This window comes from Zootoca vivipara, chromosome 9, assembly GCF_963506605.1.
Source record: "Zootoca vivipara chromosome 9, rZooViv1.1, whole genome shotgun sequence".
Taxonomy (NCBI): Eukaryota; Metazoa; Chordata; class Lepidosauria; order Squamata; family Lacertidae; genus Zootoca; species Zootoca vivipara.
This window is the reverse complement of record NC_083284.1, coordinates 27,916,276-27,944,169: the sequence shown is the minus strand read 5'-3', so window position 1 is coordinate 27,944,169 and position 27,894 is coordinate 27,916,276. Positions and strand designations below refer to the sequence as shown.

Sequence of the window (27,894 nt, the reverse complement as noted above, 5' to 3'; positions counted from 1 at the left end):
AGCTATGCTTTACTCTTCAATGGCCGAGGGTTTCCACACCTGTGCTGAGACGCCAACTTTCTTGGCTGAGAACTTTGGCCTGGGAGCAGTAAACATAGAGGATGCTGCTGGTTCTTGCTTCGAAAAAGAAGGGTAGCCTGTCGACGCACAGGACTCAATGACAGGGCTAGAGGCATTCGACTGGAAGAAAGGCTGCGAAGTGTAGGCTGGTACAGAGTACACTGAAGATTCCCGGACATTAGAAGGAGAACCGGCATTGAGCGATCTTGAAGGTAGAGCTTGCTTTGAGGCAGACGCTGAGTCGAACTTCGCAGGCTGTTTAGGAAGTGCACTTTCCTTATTATCAGAGGGAGGTTGGAAAGTAAATAAGGATGAATTAAGCTGGTATGGTTGATGCTTCATAACTTCCAAAGAGCTAAGCGCTTTCTTAGGCTTTTTCTTGGTAGTTTTGGCAGCAGCAGGGGACTTTGACTGTGGCTTGGTAGCAGCGAGAGGATAAGATGGAGAGTAGATGGGGTTATAGCCCACAGGTGGTGGTGCCCGAACATTCGACGAATATTTCCAAGATGCTGGTAAAGACGGAGTTGGTGATCCGGCCCGCGCCATATTGGCCTGCACGGTTTCTGAGTCTACCACATATTTTTCCATCCGCGATTGCCTTTTGGCAAAGAGCTGGGCTCCTTTCCCACTCAAAGCTGGGGGCATCTCGAAAGCTGGCCCCACCCCTCCAGCAAGCACAGCATTTCCTACTGGGGTGGTGGGTGTTGTTTTGGGTGTATAGTTTTGGTGTGGCGCTGCTGTTTGAGGCCCTTTAAAAGGACTGGCTAGCTTAAGAGTACTTGGGGGCTGTGGAGGGGAATAAGCAGGTTGGGGAGGAGGGTAAGCAGGTTGTACTATGTTGACAGGTTGGGGAGGGGGGTAAGCAGGTTGTACTATGTTGACAGGCTGGGGAGGGGGGTAAGCAGGTTGGGCTGTTTTGACAGGTGCTGGAGCTGCCATTTCAGGGGAGTTTGGAGCTGGAAAGATAGGAGGTTGAGTAACAGCCACAGCTGGAGGTGACCAGACTGGTGAAGTAGGCATTGCGGCAGTGGGAGAAACCTTTAAGGAGGGTTTGGGAGCAACAGGAGGTGGGACCTTTTGCTTGCCTGCCTGGATTTGCATGAAATTGCAGGCCTCTGCTCCCAAGCTGAGGTAGTCTTCTTCAGGCCCCGATTCAAAGCCTGCAGCACCGCCTTTTTTGCCTTCTGTATTCTGTACAAGGGACAGAAGAGCAGGGTTAGGGCTCAGCTTGGGGGTGTCTTTGAAAGTAAACATTGGCTTTGCGGTGCTTCTTCTCTTTGCCTCTTGCAGTATTCCAGTTCTTTTGGCAGGCACCGCGATCCTTTCATCCCTGGATGCGATCTGTTCTGTTGACTCTGCTGGAGACCATATCGCCGGCTGCGCTGCACTGGCGGCAACTGGAGACAAAACAGTTCTGTATAAGGTTTCAGGGGGTGGGCTGACCGAAGTGTAAGGCGGTGGCGCAGGGAGATCTGACAGGGGGCTCGTCATGCTTCTGGTGGGAGAAAACGGAGCCGCTGCTCTGTTTTGTACACCAGGGAAAGGCTTGGCTGTTCTGTTGGAAGCAGCAGTTTTAAGGGCTTCTGAGGATGGGTACATCAGGTTTGCTTCGGGAGTGATCCCGATGCCATTTTGCTGAATTGCTGCACCGTGACTATGGCTCACTTCTATGTAGCTTTTGCTAACATGGCTTTTCACCCTGGAAGATTCTTCCTGTTTTGCCTGATATGAGGAGGAGCTCATTTTGTAGGTGCTCTCGGTTGCTGTGGCTGCCTGGTGTTCCTCAGAGGAGCTGTGCCCTGCCTGCATCCTCATTGCCTCCTGCTCAGCCGTGATCTGGTCCAACCGTTGACGCCTTTTGGCAAACATGACTGCCCCCTTGCCCTTGCTTTCTGGAAGCAGCTGAGACATCTCGTCCCCACTTTTTGGTTTCTTTTCAACCTCAAGCAGTCCAGTATCCCAGTCAAATGTCACAATCCGATCTTCTTTGTCAATGTCGGAGAAGAAATCTTCATCGATTTCCGACTCGCTCGTGCCTAGCAAGGTAATTTCAAAAGCGTTCTCTTTGTCACCTTCTTCACCTTCGTCTTCTTCGCCCTCGTCCTCGTAACGCTCTAGCTCCCCAGTCCCGTAGCTGACCAACGTATATTTCCTGGCTCTTTGGCGACGCTTCTTGAACATCAACACCCCCTTGGAATTGGGATTTGGAGCTGCTGTCAGCAAGAGGGCAATGCTCTTACATTTAGACTTGGCTTCTTTCACCTGCTTCTCTGACTGACTCTCGCTCCGTCTGAGCCCTGCAGAAAAGGATTAAAGAACATATCTCAGGCCACAGTGTAACATGAGAGCCATTTTAACCATAAGCTGCACAATAGCTATTTGGGGTGCAAGAGTGCGGTCCTAATCTTTCTTTCTCTAGAGCTAGAATCTTCCCCCTTATGTAAAGATGCATAGGCAAGGCATTAAGAATAATCTTTTCCCACAGTTCCAGCCATGATAAAAATTCCATAGCAATCATTCCTCCCTGGCTGACATTCTTTGCACAATTTTTTTTCTTATGGATTTGCTAGCTCCACTTTCAAGAGCTTTTGATGTCACATATTTGCTTCAGTCTGTGTACATATATAAGCCAGTATAATATAGAAGATAAATCAGATAGATGTACGTATACTATGGGTGCTGAGTTAGGCACATATGCTCCGGGAGAAGTTTGGAGAATATGTTTATTAACTTAAACAAGATCAATTCTTCTGAAATAGTTAAATGGTTCAACTTGTCCAGAGATCTCCCTCTCCCCACCAGTCTGAAAGTTATGGTGTAAGGAATAGGAGTTTGAATCAAACCTGGAATATTTTATATACACATACACACACAGCCCTACTGGGACACAACTAGCCCTTGTATTTCTCTATCCTGAGCCTTCTATCCAGCATAGAAAACCATGGTTGCAATGTAGTAAGCTTTTATAAGCAGATTATATGATAAAGAAAAAGAAAAGGATCCCACTGGAGGTGTCCAAGCTATCATGCCCAAAGTAGCTATTGGGAACTCTCCCAACAGTGCCATATCTGCTCCTACAGAAGGCAGCCCAATTTTGCTGCTGAATTACAGGGCAAGACAAGTCACAAGTTCTTCTAGAAACAGAAAAAGATAATACTTGTGGTGTGATCATCCAGGAGTTGTATCCACAGGGGGGAAAGTTTGATTCCCTGTACCCTGAAAACCATTTTGAATGTGAATAGTGGTAACCATGGTATTGACTCCTGCTATTCAGAATTGGATTTTTTTTAACACGATGAAATAAATACTTTAATTAAATGTAACCAGACTGTTAATAGGGAAAGCACTTCCTCTGGGGAGTGAACAAATTAAAGCAGACTCTGTAAGCAGACCTAAATCAGTGTTATTAATTTACATTTATTTTTTAAATTACATGTTATAACTCTACTTTAATAACTAATTTCTGTTAATGTCTCTACAGTGGTACCTCGAGTTAAGAACTTAATTCGTTCTGGAGGTCCGTTCTTAATCTGAAACTATTCTTAACCTGAGGTACCACTTTAGCTAATGGGGCCTCCCGCTGCCGCCGCGCTGCAATTTCTGTTCTCATCCTGAAGCAAAGTTCTTAACCCGAGGTACTATTTCTGGGTTAGCGGAGTCTGTAACCTGAAGTGTCTGTAACCTAGAGCGTCTGTAACTCAAGGTACCACTGTAGTTTTTTTTAAAAAAAAGAAGCTCTGGAGGATATAAACTTTTCACCTTGAATGAACTGCTATTGGATCCTCACATTTTGCTATCCTGAGATAAGCGGCATTTCCTTCTATTCATATTTCATCTCATATTTCATTTTTTACACATGTAGGTCTGCGCCTGAGTGTAAGCATTGTAATGCAAAAAATGTTTCCACCAGTATCACGGCAATCCTATGCCCGCTTATCTGAGAGTAAGCCCCATCAATCAGAGGAGGACATACTTCTGAATAAATAGGCACAGGGTTGGGTTGCCCACTTCCAGAATCATGTCTTGGGCAATAAGGGGAAAGATTCGGTTGTATAAGACATGAGATCTTAAACATCAGCAGGCACATGCTACATGATAAGCAGGCTGTAGTGTGAGTACTAAAGCATAGAACAGAATCCCCAACCCGGTGCCTTCCAAATGTTTTAGACCATAAATCCCATTATCCCTGACGTTTTACATCACTGCCTAGGAATGGTGGGAGAGAAGAGTCCAAAAATCTCTGGAGAGTACTTGGTTGGGGAAGATCGGCATATTATATATATATATATATATATATATATATATATATATATATATATATATATATAGTAATATGGAGCCCTATTGCTTTACAGGCTAGCTTATATTTCAGTGTGGGATATACTACCCCATTTTCCTTTTGATGCATTGCAAACAGCATCCGTTTGAACATAACAATGTTACATAATATTTTAGGCTGTAGATAGCCTAATCCAGGGAACATGGTTTTCATGAAGATTTCCATAGTAGATAGTTGTTGGGAGCCAAAGAGCCCTGGAACTAGAGAGCCACACCCCAGAAGACATTAGATTTGGGTGTTATCGAACAGTAATCTCATGGTAAAACACCTTTGAAGCTGTTTCTAAAGCAGTTTATGATATGACACGAGTGTGGGAGCCTATTCAAAGAGCGGGGGAGACAAAAATCATATTGGGTGCACATTAGCCCTTGTGTATATGGCACCTAAGCCTATAGTGACTCTTTAGATACCAGCCTATGATCATGTGTTTAGAAATGAATGTATTTTCTTCTTTAAGAAAGGAAATACAATTCCCTGATTTGTATTCATTGCAATGGTACTTGAAGAATGCAAAACATTCCTGTATTGAACGGCTTAATTATGGGTATTTAGTCAAACCCCTTTATAACTAAACCGATGGTGTAATCTGACAAGCACAAGCCCACAGTTGCTGCTGGCTTCACTGCCAAAATGCAAAGCATGCATGCTGTTCTTTTATACTCTGTTAAATATGACATAAATATGTGGATTACAGCTGGGCACTTCAAGCATAAGCAACAGCTTAATTTACACAATGATGCAAACGGTTATAATTCTAAAAATATGCTTGCAGAGGAATTAGTAATGGGCTAGCATGCTCAGCCTGTGCAAGACAGCTCAGTGCTACAGTATATCACCAAGCCTTTGTCATTTTGCAATGAAAAATCCCTTGATGGAATTCTTGAAATAGTCCACAATGAATGCACAACTGCCAGGATCAGAACTGAATCAATAAAAGGATGCTTTGAGAAAAGCTGCATCTGAGTTAGTTGTTTTTAGCTGTCGTACTATTGGTCAACTAGTTTACTTCCAATTAAAGACCTTGTGTAGATTTTGCACTGACCTCTAGGTATGGAAGGCAGAAGGAATAGTAAGTTCACTTTACAGTGTAGAGAAGCCTTGCAAAACTGAAAGGGATCAGATAACTGGCCAAAAATACACATGCTGGTGTCTGTCAAAGCGGCTTTCTGCAAGCATCATCAAGCTTCACTACTTCACTACTTTTCATTTTTTTAAAGGAACTTAAAAAAACTTTTAATAGAACTTTTAATAGAAGTAGCATCATAAGTATGCCAATTCTAGACAAAACACAGCCTTTCTTTGTACATGGTAAAACCTACAAGCAAGAAATGATATGCCTGACAACATTACTCCTCTTCTGGGACAATCTCTGTCAAATTGCCTTTTACGTCTTTGTTAAGAAGCCCCACAGGCTGTCTGTACCAGCAAGTATTTTTAGAAGAAGAAAGTTAGCAGTCCTAGATAATGTTTCAAAGCGAGCTTTCTAGTCAGTGCTATGAAGAACATTCAATTCCTACTGATTTTTTTTTTAAAAAAATATTGCTACAGGGCTAACAAAAACCATACATCAAAACAACAGAAACTGAATGGCATTTAGAAAAGTGAGGGAGGGGATATTAAGAAGCCCCCTTTTAAAGTTTATATTAATCCTAAGCACATGGACGCAATTGCACTTTGAAATGTTCTATGTTGCAAAATGTAAGTCTCAAGCAAAGCCACCCGCTTAGCAATAATATACTCACTGGCGTGCCTTGCCCTGTGTTTGTGAGGTCTGCTATGTTCCCTTTCAGAGTGCTGGTCGTCTTCTCCCTGCTCTGTGCCTTCTGATGAGATTCCGAAGGAGACTACAGAAGGAGGTGCTTCTGACTGCCCTCCTTCCACTTGAGAATCCACACACCCCTTTTCGGCCAAAGACCCGAACTCTTCCTTTGCCCTGTCAGAGCAGTCTAGGATCACCTCTACCTTGGTGAGAGACGGCTCCTTTGTCTCCGCTCCGAGGTCTGCTTTGACCTCTTTGCCGCTAGCAGCCTGGAATGTTCTGCCTGACCACTGGACAGCGTGGTCTTTTTCAGCCGCGGGACCTGCAGTCAGCCAGCTGGTCCCATCTTGCGGTAGGGTGGCTCCCGCTTCTGAGGACTTGTGCTGTTCAGCTCCTAGGACAGTCAGGCTGGGAACACTGCTGCCTCTGTGTTTGTCATGCAAGAGGGACAACTGGAGCTCAACTGTCGGTCCTGGCTTTTCCCCAGTGAAAGCAGGCACCTCTATGAAGTGTGTTTTAGGGGCTTCTATCACTTTGGGAGGGATTTTGTGAGAAGGGGTGATATCTCTTTCGGCATCGCTTTGCTGCTCTTTCTGGAGTGTTTCATGGGTTGCCTCTATGACCTGCAGTTGTCGGTGGGGTCTGGGCGCTGCTGTTCTGATTTGCAGGGTAGTGCTCTCTTTATATTCCTCATTTTTAATGCCACTGCCATTTTCTGTTTCAGGACTGAAGGTCTCATTCACTCCACTGGAAGATCTGCAGAGACACAAATAGCAAATCTGAGTTGTAAATCTACCGTAATTGCGTATCAAGCAACTGTTTAAAAAGTTTACATAATCAATACAGTGCAACGCACAAGCAGTCAATGTGCTGCCCTCCAGACTTTTGGACTACAACTCCCATCAGCCCCAGCTAGCATGCTCAATGGTCAGGGGTGATGGGAGTTGTAGTCCAACAACAGCACACCACGGCTATCCCTGGTGTATGCAGTGTTGGACTTAAGCTGGGGAGCACCAAGAGTTTACAAATGAATCTCAGAATGGAGCTGGGCCAGCAAGAAATCCTCTGGATCCCAAGTCAACCCTGCTGCTGTTGTGTGATGACAACGAGCCTCATTCAGGCCTTTTCACTGCACCAGTCTAGGAGCTGGCAAAGCAAACATTCAGTTTCAACCTTCTGCCCAGGCCAGCATCAGTGGCAGGGCTGTAGATGTGGCACTGGGCATCCTGCTTCATTAAGTTCCACTGCTGCCAGCCATATGTGGGGTGGCTTTTCTTCCTAGTTATTATCTAAATCTATCACATAATTTGCTTTGTAGGACAAAACTAGTAAAGTGTGTTGTTGTTTTTTTACTAACAGTAAGAAACGTAGACACCTGAACAAGTGTTGACATTAATGCCAATGGATCTTTCTAACCTGGTCTTCCAGTATATTGATGAGCCTCAAACATATTCCCATGTATCCCCATGTATTACGAAGAAGAACATGTTAAAGATGGCATTCTTTTCACTAGATCAAAACATGGCTTAGTGTGACTGTTCAAATGCGCAGATTATTGGAGAGGATTGTGGCTGCCCCACCAGCCCTGCGGTTCTGCTGCCATACTAACTGGGAATAAGCCATAGTTTGGCTTAGTGTATCATAAAAACCCAGGCTCATGGTTTGTCTCACTCCAGACATACCGTAAGCTGTCACCAAGGTTTGTTCTTCATTTAGTGTATATGCCACACAACTGAGTGGAACCATTCAAAAAAAAAGGGGGGGGTTGGGGGATTTTAGCTGTTAGCACTGAAACTGGAGACGGGGTGAGTCTTCGAGGGATGGACAAGCTCTGCCCTGCTATCCTCTGATTTTGCTCCAATTTCCCCGAGAAAAGTACCTTTACCTTTGAGGAATGGTGGCATAATACATGGGGGAGAGCTGACTTCAAAACAAGACAGGCTTCACAAGATCTGTCCTTAATTGCAAATGGCAATCCCTTTGGTCCCCAGCAGGATCAGGCCACATGTGACTTCCAGCTAAGGGAATGCTTTGTGGTATCGAGGTTCGCTGTCTGCCATTGGATACCCTATCCCTTCTCAAAGACAAGATCTTTTGGGTGAGAATGTTTGGAAAATTGTCAGTGAATGTGTGAACCAATCCTTTGGGTTTTTGAGCATTCAAAGCCCAGTTGATTTTTAGGGCAAGCCCAATGAGTCCCACATTTTAAACAAGTTTTTCAAAAGCATCTAACAATGACTTTTTCTCTTTCCTTGGCTCCTAGAAGCCAGATTGTCCAAGTATTGTCATCAGAGAACTATTCATCTCTTTGTTACTGCCTAGAGGCAGCAATGGACTATATATGAAAAGGCAAAACAGAGGTGCTCCTGGTCAGGAGAAATGACAGGTCACTTTTTGTTTTTGGGGTGGTGAGAGTCTAATTAATTATTCCCTCTAATTCTTCTATTAGTTAAATAATATTGTACTTCACAGAAAGGCTATGTAATGGGAGGTTACTCACAAATTCCACAGGCAGGATAAATAGGAAGCAGTAAAATATATTGAATTTGTGAGCAGTGCATTTCTGTTTGAAATCATCAGGGGCTTTTGCTGAATGGAACTAACTTGTGGGCTTATTGATAACCCACTTGGCCATTGGGAAAGGGAACCGCTAGTTAATATAGCTGTTAAGTGTGTTAATATAAATGTCACCCTGAGCTTGTTTGGGAGGAAGGGTGAAATATAAAGTTAATAAAAATATACAGTATCGTGCCACATTGAGATCTCCCTTTTATTTCTGCTTCCAGCAAATTGCAGAGTGGTGCCTCAGCAGCACTAAAGGGGATCTAATATGGACCCAAGGCTCGCACATCTTAAAGGAAAGGGGGGAAATGTAAATCCTTGGTTCCTTCAGACCCCATTACTGTACCATACATCCAAGTGATATACCATTAATTTTCTATCTGGCTTCGAGGAAGCAAAAGTTCAGTATACTGAATAAAAAGCATAAATAAATATTATGCAGGATCTGGCAGTGTTGGCTGAAGATTTTGGGGGAAGCTGGTAAATTAAAAGACATGCTTAAAAAGCCATCTGTTCTGGCAAATCTCAGTCCCACTCTGTCTCTGTCTTGCACATCTGTATCAGTTGTTGGAAACAGTACCTGGACACAGGGCTGGTCCGTAATATCTATCAAACTATGGACAGAGCTCCCAAAAGGTCAAGCATCTTAATTTATGCAGCCCTGTGAATGTAGCTGGTTTCCATCATGTTGTGTTATTTGGACAATCAATTGTGGTGCTTAATAAACTATGAATCTGTAAACATTTCCTTGTAGGAAGGAAAACTGGGGGTGAGCCAGATAAATGTTAGCCTTTATTGGTAGCTTAGTGTGTCTGGATTTCTGTTTATGTGAGGACAGGAGGGAGGGAGGGAGGGAATGAGGGAGGGAATGAGGGAGGGAAAGCGGGAGAGACAGAAACAGCCACAAAGAATTCCCCCCTTAAAAGGCTCTCTGCCTACGGATATACTTGAAGTCTTTATACACCATCTCCTGTCCCCAACAATAAATGTTTGCCATTTGCTGTGCAAGATTAAATATCTTTCTTTAAAGTCTGATGATGATTACAATTAACGAAGTTGCACTTCTGTTGTGGGGAGATTGACCACAAGATACAAAGTGCATTGTTCCCTCTAGGACTTAAATTTCAGTGTTTGTATCTGGTCTGTGGGATTTAATCTTCACTTTTATTGCGCAAATGCATTTTCTGTTACATAAATGATAAGTGATACAACTCCTATCACACCACAGTACGAACTTCAACAGGTTGATGCTGTTTAAAAGTGAAGTGAACACCACTTTGATCCCTCTGAAAGTTTAGATAATTTTATGTTATGACTGTCAGAATGATCCTATACCTGTTCCATGGGAATTAGGTAAAGGGACCCCTGACCATTAGGTCCAGTCGTGACCGACTCTGGGGTTGCAGCGCTCATCTTGCGTTATGGCCGAGGGAGCCGGCGTACAGCTTCCAGGTCATGTGGCCAGCATGACAAAGCCACTTCTGGCGAACCACAGCAGCACACGGAAATGCCGTTTACCTTCCCGCTGTAGCGGTACCTATTTATCTACTTGCACTTTGACATGCTTTCGAACTGCTAGGTTGGCAGAAGCTGGGACCGAGCAACGGGAGCTCACCCCGTCACGGGGATTTGAACCGCCGACCTTCTGATCGGCAAGCCTCAGTTTTCCAATGAAATAATTTATTTATCCATGTAATTAATTTGCACTTTCTTGATGCAATTATGAAGTGCAAAGAACCAGGCATTGTGATTGTGAAGATAAGTGTTCTTAAAATGGTCTATTAAAAATTGTGCAAAGTGGCATAGAAAGTGCAAAGTTGGTTCCCAAAATCGCAATGGGACTATAACATGGACCTTATCAGTATATGTAGCCAAGCTGAGTTTCCTTTACCTCTTGATAAGCATCTGGAGAGTGTCAGCCAAGCCCTCCATCAGAGCGATAACTTCAGAATAGGTCAAGTCGCCACAAGGGTTGCCATTGATAGATATCACCTCATCCCCTTCACACAGCCCAGCCTTGGATGCTTTGCTTTTATTGCGAATCTGAAACAAATAAAAAGTAAAGCATCTATTCAGATAATGGCAGAAAAAAACGTTCATTTCATTCGTATGGGGCAACAAATTGCCACAAGAAAGTTGTATTTAAGCATTGTTTTGATTCACGAAAGACTGCAATGATTGCAGTAATTTATAAAATTCTTCTACATTTCATCTACTTACATTTTCAATTTCTCTCTCTATCATTGCTGACCACATATCACCAGCTTATGCCCCTTTATTTCAATCAAAGGATGGGTGCCCCGGAAGGCTATATTGTGCAGATGTCCAGAGTGATGGTTTGTAGAATGAAAAAAGGACACTCACTAAAACCCCTCTGTCACCTCCGAAGCAGGCTAGCTGCAACAAAAAACCCTTGATAATTTTCTTGATTGACAGAGAATGGTTGAAAAACATAATAAAGCAGAGTTGTACAGATGTATCAGAACAAAAACCCAAACCAGGCATGTTAGAATGTATTTCTACAGTGGGATGTGCCAAGCTTCTTCCACTTTAAAATGCCAATGATGTACCACTTGAATACTCAGTCATTTCCCTTGCTCTTTCACAGGGTCATTCACATTTTAATGGTTATTTTTATAACTCAGCATTTATTTTGTTCCGAAGTTTTTTAAATATTGAAAACCAGAGGGAAGTAGACTCAATCCGGCTAATGGATTGAGGTTGAATCCTGAAAAGACAGAAATACTGTTTTGGGGGGACAGGAGGCGGGCAGGTATGGAGGACTCCCTGGTTCTGAATGGGGTAACTGTGCCCCTGAAGGATCAGGTGCACAGCCTGTGAGTCATTTTGGACTCACAGCTGTCCATGGAGACACAGGTTAATTCTGTGTCCAGGGCAGCTGTCCACCAGCTCCATCTGGTACACAGGCAGAGACTCTACCCTGTTTCTCCAAAAATAAGACGTAGCCAAAAAGAAGCCGTAGCAGGATTTTTAAGCATTCAAGGAATATTAGCCATACCCCGAAAATAAGATGTCACAGTGATAGGTGCAGCAGCAATGCCGGCCACAGCAGGAGAAGGAGAAAAAAATTAAGACACCCCCTGAAAATAAGCCATAGTGTGTGTGTTTTTGAGGAAAAATAAATATAAAACGGTGTCTTATTTTCGGAGAAACATGGTACCTGCCCGCAGACTGTCTCACCAGAGTGTTACATGGTTATCTCCTGCTTGGACTACAGCAATGCACTCTACACATGGGGATACCTTTGGAGGTGACTCGGAAACTACAACTAATCCAGATTGTGGCAGCTAGACTGGTGACTGGGAGTGGCCGCCGAGACCATATAACACTGGTCCCAAAACACCTACATTGGCTAACAGAAACATTAAATCGTTTCTGAGTACAATTCAAAGTGTTGGTGCTGACATTTAAAGCCCTAAATGGCCTTGACCCAGTATACCTGAAGGAGCGTCTCCACCCCCATTATTCAGTCCGGACACTGAGGTCCAGCTCCGAGGGCTTTCTGGCGGTTCCCTCACTGCGAGAAGCAAAGTTACAGGGAACCAGGCAGAGGGCCTTCTCGGTAGTAGCACCAGCTCTGTGGAATTCCCTCCCACCAGATGTCAAGGAAATAAACAACTATCTGACTTTTAGAAGACATCTGTATCTGTAGCCCTGTATCAGGGTATTTTTAATGTCTGATGTTGTACAATTTTTATATGTGCTGTAAGCCACCCAGAGTGGCTGGGGAAACCCAGCCAGACGGGTGGGATATTAATAGTAATAATAATAATGATAATACTAATAATACTAATACTAATAATAATAATAATAATAATAATTGTTATTACTTGTGACATCACAAGGAACCAGGCAGTTGGTGCTACATACAGCTGTCTTCAGCTGCAAACAGGAGGAATGAAATTCCATTTAACTCAGCTCTTAAGACAAGATTCTACCTGAATCTGTTGCTTCTACAGCAGGTTCAGACCCTCCAAATGTCTCTATTTTCAAAGGACAGTCTGAGATTTACAGGTTTCTGATTTGATCCCGGAAATGTCCCACTTTTCTTTAGGATGTCCTTATTTTCATTGGAAAATTATTGGAAGGTATGGAACAGGATGTCCCTATTTTCATCAGAGAAATGTTGGAGGGTATGCAGGTTTACTGCTGAAATTGCTGAAGTCTTGATACACCAATACTGTTTCTTTTTCTGCATATCTATAATCTAGCTTTGAAATGAGAATAAGTGCATGGAATTGATATAAAGCAATGTTAAGCCGACTTAACAGTGCCTCAACGGAACACAGATACATGAACATTACAGCTCCTTGCACAGTGGTTTGACCTGGTAACTCACTGGTTGGGCACCTGTGGCTTGGGGTTGTAATTAGGCCTGCAAGGACTCAGGGGCTGGCCCACCAGGCTATTTTGGATTAACCATGCCCACCTTTCCCACGCCTAATGATGCGGATGCAAGAAAGGAAGAACCAGGAGCCCACTCCTGCACAGTAACAGAAAGAATGAATCAAATTTTTTAAAAGTGCTCAATTTTGGTTGCAAGAAAAGAATTGGGAGCACACTCCTGATTTTTCCTTTGCAAGCATGGTTTGAATTCAAACCAGGGCTGAAAATGATGAATCTTGAAACTTCAGTGATATAATGTCACATGACGGAAAGTGACAGACAGATGGGCGGTGAGAAGAAATGCCTTCAAAATGTGATACCTTCTGAGCCTCCAAGACTCACCACCCCTCATGCTTCCTGAGTCATACTTAGCTGCAATAAAAATAACTTTTAAACCCAAACTAGTGACACACAGTGAACCTAGCTGCCACCGTGACATCAGGGTATTCAGTTGGATTAAGTAAAGAGAAAGCTCTGTCAAAACATTTTCCTTCTAAACAAAAATCCGAAGTGGCTATCCTAGTGGATTTTTTCAATAAAATGGATTTGGAATTGAAGCATGGTGACTTTAGGGTGCACCTGTTAGTAGATACCAAGACAAGTCCATACCTTGATAGGACTGGTAATTTCTGGTGACTTTTCCCACTTGGATTATGCCAGAGCCTTACAAATTTGTAAGAAACAAAATTACCAAATGCGTAATTTTTAACTGTGCAAGTTGACTGAGATATTCCTTAGTCTGCAAACTATTTCAAACAGGCCAGCTCTATGCATGGATGAATGAACATGACGGAAAAAGGAGTCCTCATATTTATCCTCAGATGTGAAGTGTGATCCTCAGATGTGAAGTGTGGCCCTTGTGTTTTTAGTCCAAACACAACTGTTCCATGAATTGAAGCAAGTCTGCATCCCTTGGATTATCTCAGATTGCAAGGGTAGAAGAAACAGGTCTGGGATATCTATGACTCAAGTCACGTAAAGCACCAGAGGCCATAAATAGAATCTTACATTGTTGGAACTGGCAGCTAATCCTTGGAAGTACTAGCAAGACAAATTGTTAGTATTTTATGAGTTCCAGGACTAACATAAGATATCTACTTTCTGTTATAGTTCGCATGGACTATGAAATAATATAATATTCTGAGATGTGTAGTGACATTAACCAGGTGGACATCTAAGAACTCAATTATATTAGCCAATGCAACAGCAAATAAGGACATCTCTGCAAAGAGAAGGGGAAATAGGCTCAGAAGTGCCCAGCAGTTCACCCAAGCACCCATGTTTATAAAATTGTTGGCATTGCACAGATCTAGGGATAAAAACAGATGCCTTAAATGGGGAGTGGGAGGAATGAAACATGCTTATGAATATTCTCTGTCGAATAGAATGCTGGTCTAGTGCCCTTTCCAGTAAATGGCTTTTATCGATCAGTGACTATCTAGATCTAATTCATGACAACAAAGCACTACAGTACAGTACATGACAATCTCCAAATATGCTTTTGGTGTCAGAGAACAGGACAGGAGAACCAAAAAGCCAGATGCCAATTCAAAGTGGATCAATAGTCTCTGCGTCATTTAACCTCCTCAAATAAGGTTCCTGCCAGAGTTATTGAGATGTATTTATTTGCTGTCTCTGCCCTAACAAATGCATCTTCCTTATGGTGAATTTTGTTGCATCACATTAAAGCTTCTTAAAACTTCTTATTGGTTACAAACAATCATTCCTAGCGCACCCCCACTCAGAGCAGAAGTATACTTGGCTCAACATTTCCCCTTAATGCTTATCATTTGGGCCTGTCATTTTAAGAAACTAACTGGCAGAATGCCTTGATGATAACCATCAGTAGGGTAATCCTTGGCATAGCCATGGTCATCTTCACTGTTGAGAATACTTGGCACTCATTTGAACAATATCAAAGCACACCCTCCATAGCCTAATTGCTCCTTGTAGAGATGATAAACACTTACAAATATGGTGTGGTATGCTGTGCACATATTTTCCTTGGAGGAATATATAAACACCCTTGCAAGTTTGGTCTCGAACCTAACAATTAAATGCCTTGTTTTTGCTTGAAATACAGAATCTAGGGTTTTTCCATTATTATTATTATTATTATTATTATTATTATTATTATTATTATTATCAGTAACCTTCGGTGCTAATATTTGGGAGCCTGCATTCTTACAGCAAAGAACAATGCATATTCCAGGGAAATATTTGGTTGCTGAAAATAAAAGTTGTCAGTGATGTCAAGGGAAAATACAGCAGTTTCCAATTTCAATCTGGCTGAAGCTGTTAGTCTTATTGGTGGAAGTTGGGTTTAAAATATAGAGGAAACAAACTCTCTAGTCACCATTGGGGCATTTAATCCACTGCTCCTGCCACACATGAGGTTAATGAAGACTGTCTTTAGCTTCTTTGACTCTAAGATAGTTGCTAAAGTTGCTTGGTTTAAATATGCCATCTATTCTCCAACAGCAGAAATCCATTCTGGCCTTCTGCAGTCATTTTCTACAGCCTTGAACTACCTTATGTTGAATATGTCTAGACAACAGCTGCCTTACTGGAACATTCAAATGTCTCCCTTTCCTTCCCCCTGGTGCAGAGCACTGCTCCTGTTGAAAGATGTGTTCCATAATACGTATACAGCTCTCCCTCTAAGGTAAGTTCAATAGTGTGCCACCTGCTGGTTGGAACTGCACACAGGAAGAAAACACAATGAGAAATTCAGATTTGCATTTTGATTGTGTTAAAAGCATGTTTCCTGAATTTAGTGATTTAGTTATATAGGTCCACATGCACCCCAAACCTGAACTTAAATTGGAGGGCTTAACCTTACTGACCCCAACACTATATTACAAATCACTGAATCCAGACTGATAACTGCAAGAGTTCAAAACAGATATAGCAGAAGAACTCCCGGAGTCACTCCATGGCAGCCAGAGCGATTTCTGGAGTCTGCTTTTGGATTATTCCAAAAGTGATTTCTCTCCACTGATTCCAATGTCATTTCTGGGCACAATTTAAAGCACTGGTTCTTACATAGCATAGAAAGCCCTTTTTTTTGTTTAGGGTGAGGTAGCTGAATGGCTGCCTACTCCCATATGCTCCTGCTTATACAATGCACTCAACATCAGATACTTTGTTTGTCCCAATATCCTTGAAGGCTTCCTTGGTTTTATGCCTTTCAGGGCCTTTTTTGTTGTGGCACCCAAGTTGTGGAACTCCCTTGTTTTGACCAGCTTTCAGCTGCTTTTGAATTTTTCTCTTTCCGCTGTTGAATAAGCTAGTTTAATTCTCCTCTAGATTTCATTGCATTTCAATTGTAGAAACAGAATGGCTAGTGTCCTGTACAAGGTACCCTGACTAGTTTGGAGAAAACAAAGGCAAGGGAACAGAGTTGAGCAGCATGAGACAGATACTGGTTAAAGAAAAAGAGAATCTGGATCCCACAGTGATCCACAGGCTTGGAGCATCTTGAAAAGAGGAGCATGGAACAGTATTCTGGACACACCCCAAAAGCTGAGCTTGGGGATGCAAGAGAGGTTTAGCCGTAGGGAAGGAGCTTATCAGCAAGCACTAACCTAAGTTTGTAAGGCGGTCTCCTTAATATCTGCGATGGACATAGATGACATTAAACAATAAAAGCTACAGGTTGTGAGATTTCATAAGTTGTCATGAGTTCTTACAAGTTTCCCACATCAGAGTGGGGACACAGACACACACATGTCTCAACCAATCAGATAATTTTTAGTGGGTGTGGCGCATATGCCCATTAGAGCTGCAAATATGCATAAAGTTGATTTTTTTTGTATTTTGGGCAGCAAGCCTTTGTAAGAAGGGTATGAGGGTGAAGCGAGTGGGGGATCTGTAATATTGTTGCATTCGACTGGTTTGGGTACGAGTGCTTGGTTGGTTTCAGGGACGAGGGAGAAATCTGATTTTGTTTGCACTTAAGGTAAACATTCCAAAACAATGTGCGAATCCTTTGAAATTTTCACTTTTCTGAATTTTGCCATGCACTTCTAGTAATGCCAAAAAAAATGCATATTCTATGGTAAAGTTGACATTAAAATGCATGTATTAGTGAAAATAACAAACAAAATGCATTGTTGTAAGGGAAGTCTCTTTGCAAAAATGTTAGCCAACATTGAATAAAAAATGTATATGTTATACATGTATATATTAAGAGAATTACACTATAGTGTGAATTAATTTTCATGATTATTTTTTTTAAAAAAACAGCAAACAGACCTGGAAATGTGGGGGACTGACATTAAGATTAAGGCTTTACATTGTTGTTGTTGTTGTTGCTGCTGCTGTTGCTGCTGCTGCTGCTGCTGCTGCTGCTGCTGCTGTTAAAACAACTGGGAGACAAGAAACCCTAGTTGTTCCACCTAGTGATCTGCCAGCCAATTCTGATCTTTCTTCTGACCCCCCCCCCCCCGCTCTGGAGAGTTGGTTCTGTACTGAAGTCGACCACTTTCCCTGTGCTCCAGAATAAGCTCTCCTTCCCAGTCATGCTATATATTGCATATGAGGTTTGTCTCCTCCACACATCCACCCAGTCCAAAACACTGACATCAGTGGAGCTTGTTTAGATACACAGGTTTCAACTATAGAGTAGAATAAATGCCACCTTTGAGGGTACATCTCAGTTTCGTTACCCACAAAAAATGAACGGCTGCAAGAGGCTGACCATTCCACCACATAGAGCAAAGGCCCCTCTTGCTGTCTGCATCCAAATAACCAGTTGAGTTCAGTGGAAGGAAAAGCTTGCTTGGGTTTCAAAAGCAGTACCTAAAGGGGCTAGTCTTATCATTGTGCTAATGGACTGCCTTTCCCTACTCCTCCCCCTGGCCAAAGTCCAAGGTGAGCAACCGAAGTAGGGGTGAGGTAACGCTCACCAAAATGTTAACCTGGCAAGCTGACGACACAGCACATTTTCAAAGAGTGAGCCCCGTGCATCACATTGGAGCTCCACGTTCCATCAGAGAATATTGTGCAAGTCTCCATTTCCCCCCTGCAACGCAACATTTCGTCTGAGCTCTCAAACTTCTCTTCTTACGGAACTGGCTCTTATGTCACTTTCCCTGCTAATGCTTGTTTTAGCTTAAAGTATGTGTGGCTGGGGAAAGAATAAGGCAGGGAAAAGGAACCTCCAGATATTGTTGGACTACAACTCCCATCATCCCTGACTGTGAGTCTATGGGAGGGTGAAAGAGGAGTAGCACTCTTTACGTCCATGGAGATGGGAAATGTAGTAAGAGAAGAGATGCTGTTGACAGCTGGGAGGAATGATGCTCTGAATGAGAGATGTGACTCCCCTCCAATCTGTGCATGTTAATTATGGTAATTCTTTATAACTGGGATCTTTTTCACCTTGCTGGCTACCGTTTTAATCTCTTAAATCAGGTTAGTTTATTTGTATGGCTTTGTGCAGTGTTGTATAAATTGGTTTTATGAAAAATCTATTTACTTATTGACGCTTTGATTATTTGTATAGGCTCTTATATTCTTTTGATGTTTATTTGATGTGTTGTGAGTCATGTTGGGCACAATCTTGTGGGAAAATGTCAAATGAATGAATGAATGAACCATGCTAAGTGGGAGCTAGAGTTCAAAAAACAGCTAGAAAAGCACAGTTGCTCCATCCCTGGGATAACAGAAAGGGACAAATAATTGCTTAGAGTGGTATCACTACCTATTCCCTTCCATGTGCACTGAAGCTCCTTTACTTCTTACTGGCACCATAATCTGTCATCTGCTTTGCTTTTAATTCCTCCTGAAATCCTGTTGCTGATTTTAATTGACATAAACGTGCAAGGCTGCTTCCAACTTTGCAGATGGGATTCATAGAATCATAGAGTTGGAAGAGGCCCTGAGGATCATCTAGTCCAGGTATCCCCAAATTGCGGCCCTCCAGATGTTTTGGCCTGCAACTCCCAAGATCCCTAGCTAGCAGGACCAATGGTCAGAGAAGATGGGAATTGTAGTCCAAAACATCTGGAGGGCTGAAGTTTGGAGATGCCTGATCTAGTCCAACTCCCTGCAGTGCAGGAATCCTGCACACAGATGTCCCTGGGTGGCCTTCTGGTTAACAGCCAGATGCACGGACCCATTGCATCACAGATGGATTCAGTAGCATGCTGACAAACTCAGGGTGCAGAGTTATTATTTTCATTATTATTGATTAAATTTGTACACCACCCTTCCACACAGTTCAGTTAAAGTGGATCTGACATCCTTGCGCAACAAGCCTGCTCCCCCCCCCCAAAAAAGAGGACTTTTTTGCAGTAAATAATGAGGAAATGCACTGGAAAGTTTGGGATAACTTATGACCTCCCCACAAGCAAATCAGAATGAAAGCTCAATAAGCAGCAGATGGTGTATAATCTCCCCACAAATTTTGTGCAAACAAATCAGAATGAATGCTCATTAAAAAGGTCTTCTGGAAGTGACTTAAGTCTTCAGCCATTTTCTCCTAGCTTTTCCGTTCACACAGATCTTAAGGATGCAAGTAACAAGAAGCAACATCAAAATATGACCTGGCGGCTGGAATAGAACCAGGGAATGTTTTAGATTCCAGTGAACATCTTTGCAAAGGAGGAAAATGATGCCCTTGTATGTTTGCTAGAAGGCTTCTTGCTCCATGGACCTTCTGCAAAGTCCGTGGTGCCTGTTTCCACCTAATCATGGTTTTCCTGTCTATCAGTACACAGCAAATGACATCTGCATCATGCTCACTCCCATCTGTGCTTAGAATAAAGTTTTACTTTCTCTCCAGATTTCTCTGATAGAGAACAATGCCCATTACAAGTCATCCTTGGCCATAACCTTAGCAAAAGCAAGCCTCATAGCAGCTACAGCAGCTAATTGCCCTTTTATTGCCTGTATCTGTTTCTTCCAATTGGTCTGGTTTATAGCTTTCCTGCACTCGATGACATAAATAAATGAGGAAGGCATGTGTGACTCTGCCCAGCAGGAATACTGGAAGCAACAAGGAAAGAATCAGGGGTGTTTTATAGGCCTATTTTCCACCCAGCATGCAATTATCACTCTCAGTGATGTCTCTGGGTAATACTGAAATGTAATATATTTTTTGCTACTTGACTCATTGCTTGGGCAGCCTACCAGTCAACACCAAGAGCCACAAACCATATAGAAGGGCAGCTTCTCCTCAGCCCTGAAAGTAAGGCAACTGTAGCTGGAGTTAAAACAGTGCTCAAATTACCAAGGGTGGCGGGAGGGATAGGCCTTTGGCTCCTTACCTTTTGTGACAGTTCCTTTAGATACTGTTTTTAGAAGGCTGCATGGTAGGCATGATTCAAACAGAATTGCAGGGGGTAATGGCTAGAGTTTTGGGGTCCCTTTAAGGGCCTCCCACTACTTTCCTCTCATCAACTGAGTGCTTAGTTTTTTAAATAAAAAAACCAGTTAGTTTTACAATTGTAAATCTCCCTTAAAGAGAGCACATATTGCGGTGAGACCTGGAATCCGACACCCTGTGTTGTGGGTGGGTTCTATTGGATAGCCACAACACCCAATTGGAGGTCCCTCATAACTGGGTGTGATCTGGCCAATGGGATGCAGTCTAAACAGCTCGAGGGACCTATTTATTCCCATGCACATGACCCAGAGCTTCCTCTTTTGGCGCGTGCATTCGGAACACCAACAGCGTGTCCTCAGCGAGCCAAAAGAGAGAGCTATTTACCTTTGACGATCGTCTTGGTGATATCTTTCTGTTACCCCCTTTTATTATATTGTTTTTCATTATTCCTTCCCAATTTGTATTATTCCCCCCCATTTTTCCTTTCCCCCTTCCCTGCCCGTTATTGCAAGCTTTTAATGACCTAACTGCGGAGTCAGGTGTTCCCTTGGCGGCTGATAAAACTGAAGGCCCAGTCACGAGGTTATCTTACCTCGGAATTCAATTGGATACTGTGGCTTTAACTTCCGCTTTGCCTGAAGTAAAATTGATGGCTTTGCGTGACATCATTATGGAATTTTTGCCATGGGAAAAGGTTACCTTGAGGCAGATTCAAGTCCTTGTTGGGCCATTTGAATTTTGCGTGCAGGGTTGTTCCTGGTCGCCCCTTTTGTGTGTGCTTAGCAACACTTTCTGCAGGCTTGCGGTCACCCCATCGCTGGGTCCGACTGCCCAGTAAGGTCAGAGCAGATTTAGAGATGTGGCTTGAATTCCTGGAGGAGTTCAGTGGTGTATCCTTGTGGCAGGATACTTTGAATCTGCAATTCGATTTCCAGGTCCCTTCGGACGTTGTGGGTTCCTTGGGTTTTGGGCTCTATTTCTGTGGCCGCTGGTGTCCTCAGAGGTGGCCTGAGCAGTGGCAGGGTACAGCCATTACCTGTGATTTAACCTTTCTTGAGTTTTCCCCCATCGTAGTGGCAGTGCACATCTGGACCACGGAGTTCAAGGACTGGCGGGTCTGTTTCTGGTCCGATAACCAGGTCGTGGTGAGTGTTTCTGTAAGTCCCTTTATTCTAGAGACCCTTGTGCAAAATTTGTTGTCCATTCACCATTTTGTATTGTTATTATTACACAAAAATCACTAATTGCCTTCTAACCCACTGTCTCAAGGCAATTTACAAACAGTTAAAAACAGGAAAAAAACAATACATTTGGGGGGGAAAGACTAAAACCCTAACAAGTTTGACTTTCATGTAAAATGGTCCATTTATTCAACTGGAAAAGCCTGTCAGAACAAAAATGTCTTCAACTTTTCCCAAAAAGTACAAGCAGTGGATGCCTGCTGTATTTCAACAGGACTTCTGTTCGACAGAACCAGCAGCAGACCTTGTGGTCTCAAATTTCAGCGGTGCCCCTGTGCGATGCCAAAATTTGGTGCCCCCCCCCTGCTCTTGCCTTCTAGTGCACTTCATAGTTGCGACACCCCCTGCAGTGCACTCGAGGCTCCATGCGCTCCCCTAAAAACGCCTCTGACAGAACAGGGGCAGCCACACTAAAAGCCCCACTCCAAGTAATCTTCTAGAATGGTGTTTGCCTGTGTTCAGTCCAGCACATTGCAGGGTGGACATGGTAGCTACCGCAAGAAAAGACAGTGAAAACTATCTGGAGGAAATTCTGCAAAATGCCTTCTGAGCAATTTTGACTCAGCTCTAGTACCTATGTAAAAACTTCACAAGAGGAAGGGCATGCCAAGCACTAGCAGCTGCTGCTGCTGCAAAACACAATGTTCACACAGCAGACTTTCAGAAGGCCAGTGTGGCCTTCAACTGTCAGGGTTAGATGAGATATCAAGGCTAAATTAAGGACACCAAGTCCATGCCTCGCACAGAAGTTATATCAGGAGCAGCTTCAGGGTTGCTGAGAGTGGAAAAGGGAACAATTTGAGACCCGGTGGCATTATTGGAGCTGCTGAAAATTACCAGCCCGAAGGAGTTTTGGGGTTCAAAGCCTTGATATTAAATACAACCGAATCTGTACTTAGCTAGATTAAGCATTTCCCTTATTTATTTTATTCTCACTGAACCAGAAGCACCATATTTTGCAAAGATGTGTGACCTGAATTCAACATCATATTTGAATATCTACTGGTGTGTTACTAACAGCATATATGTAATATTTTTATCATTCATCTCTATTAGTAGATATTATTATGCTGGGCATGTTGGAACCAATAGTTGGAACCGATGTAAAGCATATTCTGCCATAATAAGAAAATGAGCTTCGGAATCTTTCATAATAAATGGACACATAATGAAACTGAGAGGTTTTTTAAACCTCAGAATTGCTTTTGAATCCCATGACCTAGTAGATCCATCCAAATTCTGAGCACACCTCCAGAGAAACCATCACACACACACACCCCACACACACCTGGGAGTGAATGTGCCTTTTCCAACCATCACCAACAGGAGGCGCTATAGCTGGAGAGGTAGAGCAATCCAGAGTGTGAGAATGAATGTTCATCTACTTCCTGGGCATAGCTCCAGAGAAACTATCACCACCATAACTGCTCCTTGACCAGCCAGTTCAAATCTTCAGCAACTCTTTAACAAATACACATAAGAGGTGGCTATCTGCAGGAAACACTGTCCCTTGGACTGGTTGGTTATGGTGCATTAGCAGGGTTTGTTTTCTATTTACAATGTCAGTTGTATTTTACTTGGCCTCTCCCAAACCATCTTGTTTTTTAAAACCATCATCAATCATCAACATCATCCCACACAGAGAAAACTATCAACATTTAAAACAACTGCTATGTGCCTCTCTGAGAGTAGGAGGGATGGATAGCCAGATCCAATGTTATTTTTTCCTAATTAACATCAATAGCTTCAATAGGTAGAGGTTTTTTAATGAAAATATGGCCAGCCTGCATGATTCAGCTCAATTTTGGCCTTGCGTTATGGAAAGTAAGGTTGCAATCCTATAGAACACTTGCCAGGAAGAGAGTCTCAGTGAACTCAATAGGACTTAATTCTGAGTAGATATGCAAAGGATTGCATGGTAGGGATCATTTTATGGCCATTGGCACTTCACCAGCTCTCAGATTCAGCTGTAAAATGGAAATAATAATGAGCTAACTTATAGATTGGAAAGGAAAATAATAATGAGCTAATTTATAGATTGCTGTGTGATCCCAAACATCAAAGGCTAGAAAGCATTGTACAAATCATATATAGAAACAGCAAAAGGTGGCCAGGATTCTAGGGATTTTTTTTTTCTACCAATCACTTCTAGGCCTGTTGGCTGCCCTTGCATGAGTTGTGTGAATGGGGAGAAAATTGTGTGGAACTGAAATTATGACAGTAAAACTGTGATCTCACAGAAAATTCACACTCACCACTGATGCTGTTGAAAGTCCATTCATCCTAGTGGAAGATCATAACTAAACTTGTGATTGCTCAAGCATATATGGCCAGATATGCCTGAACTGGGAAGCTCATTTGTTTTGGAAAGTTGGAAAAGGACATCATAAATGGCCCTTTTAAAGTCATGTGATTTGAAGATATAATGTCCCCCTCTCCAGGTTTTGTGCGAGTAGACAGAATGTGAGCAGTTTGAAATTCAGTTTACTAGCTAGGGGTGGGAAAGAGCTTATAAGGCGAATGCAGCCTTCAGCTCCACACTGCATACAAGTACGCAAGCATACAAGGCAAGGCAGAGAAATGCTTGGAACTACTGTACATTCATTCAGTTCTGGGGGAAAAACCAGCCACCTCAAAATAAGACAATGCTGCCATCTCGTGGCAAAGTCACCAGATTCAAATTCAATAGACTTTCTGCTGCCTGGCATGAAGAAGCGTTGGAGTCCAACAGTATCTGGGAGGTCATTACTGTCCTGAGCACTATGGAGATTCTTTAGAGTCTCCCCTGCAAACATTGTGATCACACTGCTTCTTGGTCAACTGGAATGTCACAGGAACACTGGAAGCTGTGTTATGCTGACTCAGGCCATTGGTCCCTCCAGCTCAGGGGATCTCTCCCAGCCTTAACTAAAGATGCTGGGGATTGAACGCAGGAAACTCTGCATGCAAAACAGATGCTCTACCACTGAGCTACAGACCTTCCCCATGCCCACGAATGGACACTAGACTCAGTTATTATCAGAGCATAATAGACACAAGCATAATAGACTTTGTTGTTCAGTATAGAGACCTATTCTACCCCCACCTCCCTAACTTGGCTTTGGAATCCAGACATTAACTTATAAAGGAAGTACCCCTTCTTAAAACCAGTCATCTGGTTTCAACAATAATTTCAGCAGACCCTTGATGATTGAGCAGACAGAGGTTAAATCAGCAGAACAAAAATTATCCTAAATTGTTGAAAGCAGCTGCAGATAGTTATACAAGAAACTGAATTTAATTAAGGATCAGAATTGGGAACAATTTATAAATATGTGGATCGTTATTTTCAGTTGATGGGGAGCCAAGCAACGCTGTTCTTATAGAAAACATGCTAATGTGGACTAGCCTCAGGTGATTGCAGGAAGCCCCCTAGCAATGTTGTAACAGCAATGTTATGCAAAAGGTTAGCTGCCCATTTTTAGATGACTGACTACTCTTGCAATGAGTCATTCAGATATCTCTTCAACTGCAGTTACACAAAGGATAGGTGATACCACAAATTTAATGAAACTCTGTGATTATGTAATGATTTCCTACACATGAAATAATGTACTGTAGCTGGATTGGGCTACCAATCTTTTGTTGCTCAGTATAGAGACCTAGTCTATCCCCACCTCCCTAACCTGGCTTTGGAATGTAGATTTAAGCTTTATGACAAGGGTATAATGTCACACCAGCATAGGACTGCTGGTTTTTTAAAAATAAATAAATAGCTGGTGTAGAATTCAGTACGCTTTTAGGATGGTCACTTACACATCACCAGAAAAAAGAGGAGAAAAGAGAGCATAAATTTGCACCATTTTTGCATACAGTATGTTCATTTATACGTATAGATGCAAATTTGGGGAAAATATTTTAATTAGAAATACAATACATCTCACCATAGTGGAGAAGAAGACTACAACCAATTGACCTCTGTTCTTCTCAGTCCAGTTGAGCCCAGGGGCTCAACTGTTCTTGGGCAACTTCAAGGCCCCTTTCTTATGGTTCATTATGCTTAAAATAAATTAGACTTGGATTGGACAGCCCTTCAAAGAGAGAATACCTTAAAACAGAGGACTGTCCTATCATATCACTTTGAATAGATGCCCTCTGCAAATTAGGATATGTGATCACACTAGTCATTGAGGGGGTCAGGAGTAAAATAAAAGCAATGTAGGCATTGAGTAGTTTAGTTTCTCTTATATCTTCCAGCAAAGGCCAACCTTCTCAACCAGCAGTTCCATATTTTCTGTGGTCTTCTCCTTCCCTGACAAGTACTTGTAGAAGCTTTTATAACTTTGACCTTGGTGGTGTATGGATTTCACACTCCTGCATTGGATCCTGCACATCCCTTTGAAACAGTCCCCTGATTCACCATGTTGGAGGGGGATTGGATGAGATTGCGGTGTTCCCCAACTTACCTCTGCTTGGCTGTGCCAGGCTCTGCCAGACGTAGGGGTTCCACCACCCAGGAGCTCCCAACTGCACCCCAGTAAATTGTGGATGGGTGAAACAGGTCTATTGGGGAAGAGGGAGTGTTGAGCTAGCCAAGGATCCACTCAATCCTAAACTGGGCCAGCTACTGGCAAGTTGCAGAAACATGCCTGCCGTCTCTGCTCTGCCAGTCTGGAACTGCTGCAGGAAAAAAAATCTGTAATTTTGCTCCCCGCCTTTCTGTCCTGGCTGACATGAGCATCCACACTCCAGATATGGCAGCAACTCCACTGCTCCATTAAGTTCTGCTGGTGCCCACCAGGGCATAGCTGCCAAGTTTTCCCTTTTCTCGCGAGGAAGCCTATTCAGCATAAGGGAAAATCCCTTTAAAAAAGGGATAACTTGGCAGCTATGCACCAGGGGGTTCGGTTGTCCACTTTTGCTGTCTGAAGTGGTGCCAAAGTGCCCTTCCTAAACTCTGTTCTCCTGCCAAGGGTCAACTCTTCAACAAAGCTTGCTCTACCATGCACCAATTCTTGCCTTCTTCTCCTCCTCACTGTGCTGTTTGAAGAGGGCCACTTCCCCTTACATGGCAGCAGCAGCAGCTGTGTCTCTTTACACAGCTGTGTCTCTTACATAACTGAGGGCTGTCTAGAATGAAGCCTGCGACAGCACTATGCTTGAAGGCTCCTCCTCCTGCTATCTCCCTTTCCTGTTGGAAACATGGGCAAACTCAGTATTGTTGCATGCCACCCCAATCTCTGAGTAGTGCAAGATTCCAGGAGTTCCAGCTGCTTACTCAGGGACAGTGAAGAAGACTGTGTTTTTATGATATATGGTTTATTTACACACACACATATATAACCTTAGCCTATGATGGAGGGGCTCACAGCATTGGCACCCCAAGAAGGTCTTGCCACAGGCTTGGATCCCAGCAGAAATCAGGCATGGCTCTGGCTCTCAGCTGCCCAACTTGCTTCCTGGTATTAGCTTCTAGTACACACACCTCAACTCTGGCTTCTAACTATCAGACAATGGGGGGGCACCCATTAGCTCCCTGGCACAAAGCCACTTACTTTGTTTCCTTAATGACTTATACTTAGGGGGCATTACCAAGAAGCTGACCTGGCTTTCCCAGCAATTGAATCCTCCATTAGATTTTAACCTTCGCTGGATCCAGGAATTAGAAGGGACTTGGGCATACAGTATAGCCTACCCCACTCCCCAACTCACAACAGGATTTTACACACGGCTGCGTCTTCCTCATATTGTAAAGTCCCCAATCCTCTGCTTTGTGGGTAAATTCCATTCAAGATGAAAGATAGTAAGGCCCGATCACATATTTAGGTTTTCACCCAGTGTGACCATTCCTGGCCTGAAAGGAGCATCTTTAAGGAAGGTTCATTGTCCATGCCCATCCAGTTTTTGGTTTATTGCCTGCCTGTGTTTCTAATTAAATGCTTGTTTTCATGGTGATATGAACATCTTTTTCCTCAGAACTGGAATGAAGCCAGTGACATAGGTCACTGGAGAGCTCCCAAGGATTTTGTTTTTAAATCATGTTCTCTGGCAAAACTCTACAGGCCCTTTGATCAGCTTTTCTTAAAAGTGAATTCATGTGGGCTACTATCTCTGTGTTTTACAGAAACACAAGGGCAGCGTTTACATGTTGGACCCCCAAATCAACCTAGCACAATGGGTATTAGAGCCTGTTTTGTAATGGGTAAAATAAGTT

General features: G+C 43.0%; 1 protein-coding gene across 1 annotated transcript in view; it reads right to left on the bottom strand.

Annotated features, from left to right (window-relative positions):
• The window catches only part of SYNPO2 (synaptopodin 2), a 93,249-nt gene that overhangs the window by 23,247 nt on the left and 42,108 nt on the right, over nucleotides 1–27,894 (bottom strand). The window contains exons 2-4 of the mRNA XM_035111525.2: nucleotides 10,612–10,763; nucleotides 6,142–6,914; nucleotides 40–2,357 (exon numbers count right to left, since the gene is read on the bottom strand). Coding sequence (XP_034967416.1) covers nucleotides 40–2,357; nucleotides 6,142–6,914; nucleotides 10,612–10,763 — 3,243 coding nt within the window. The remainder of the gene's footprint in view (nucleotides 1–39; nucleotides 2,358–6,141; nucleotides 6,915–10,611; nucleotides 10,764–27,894) is intronic.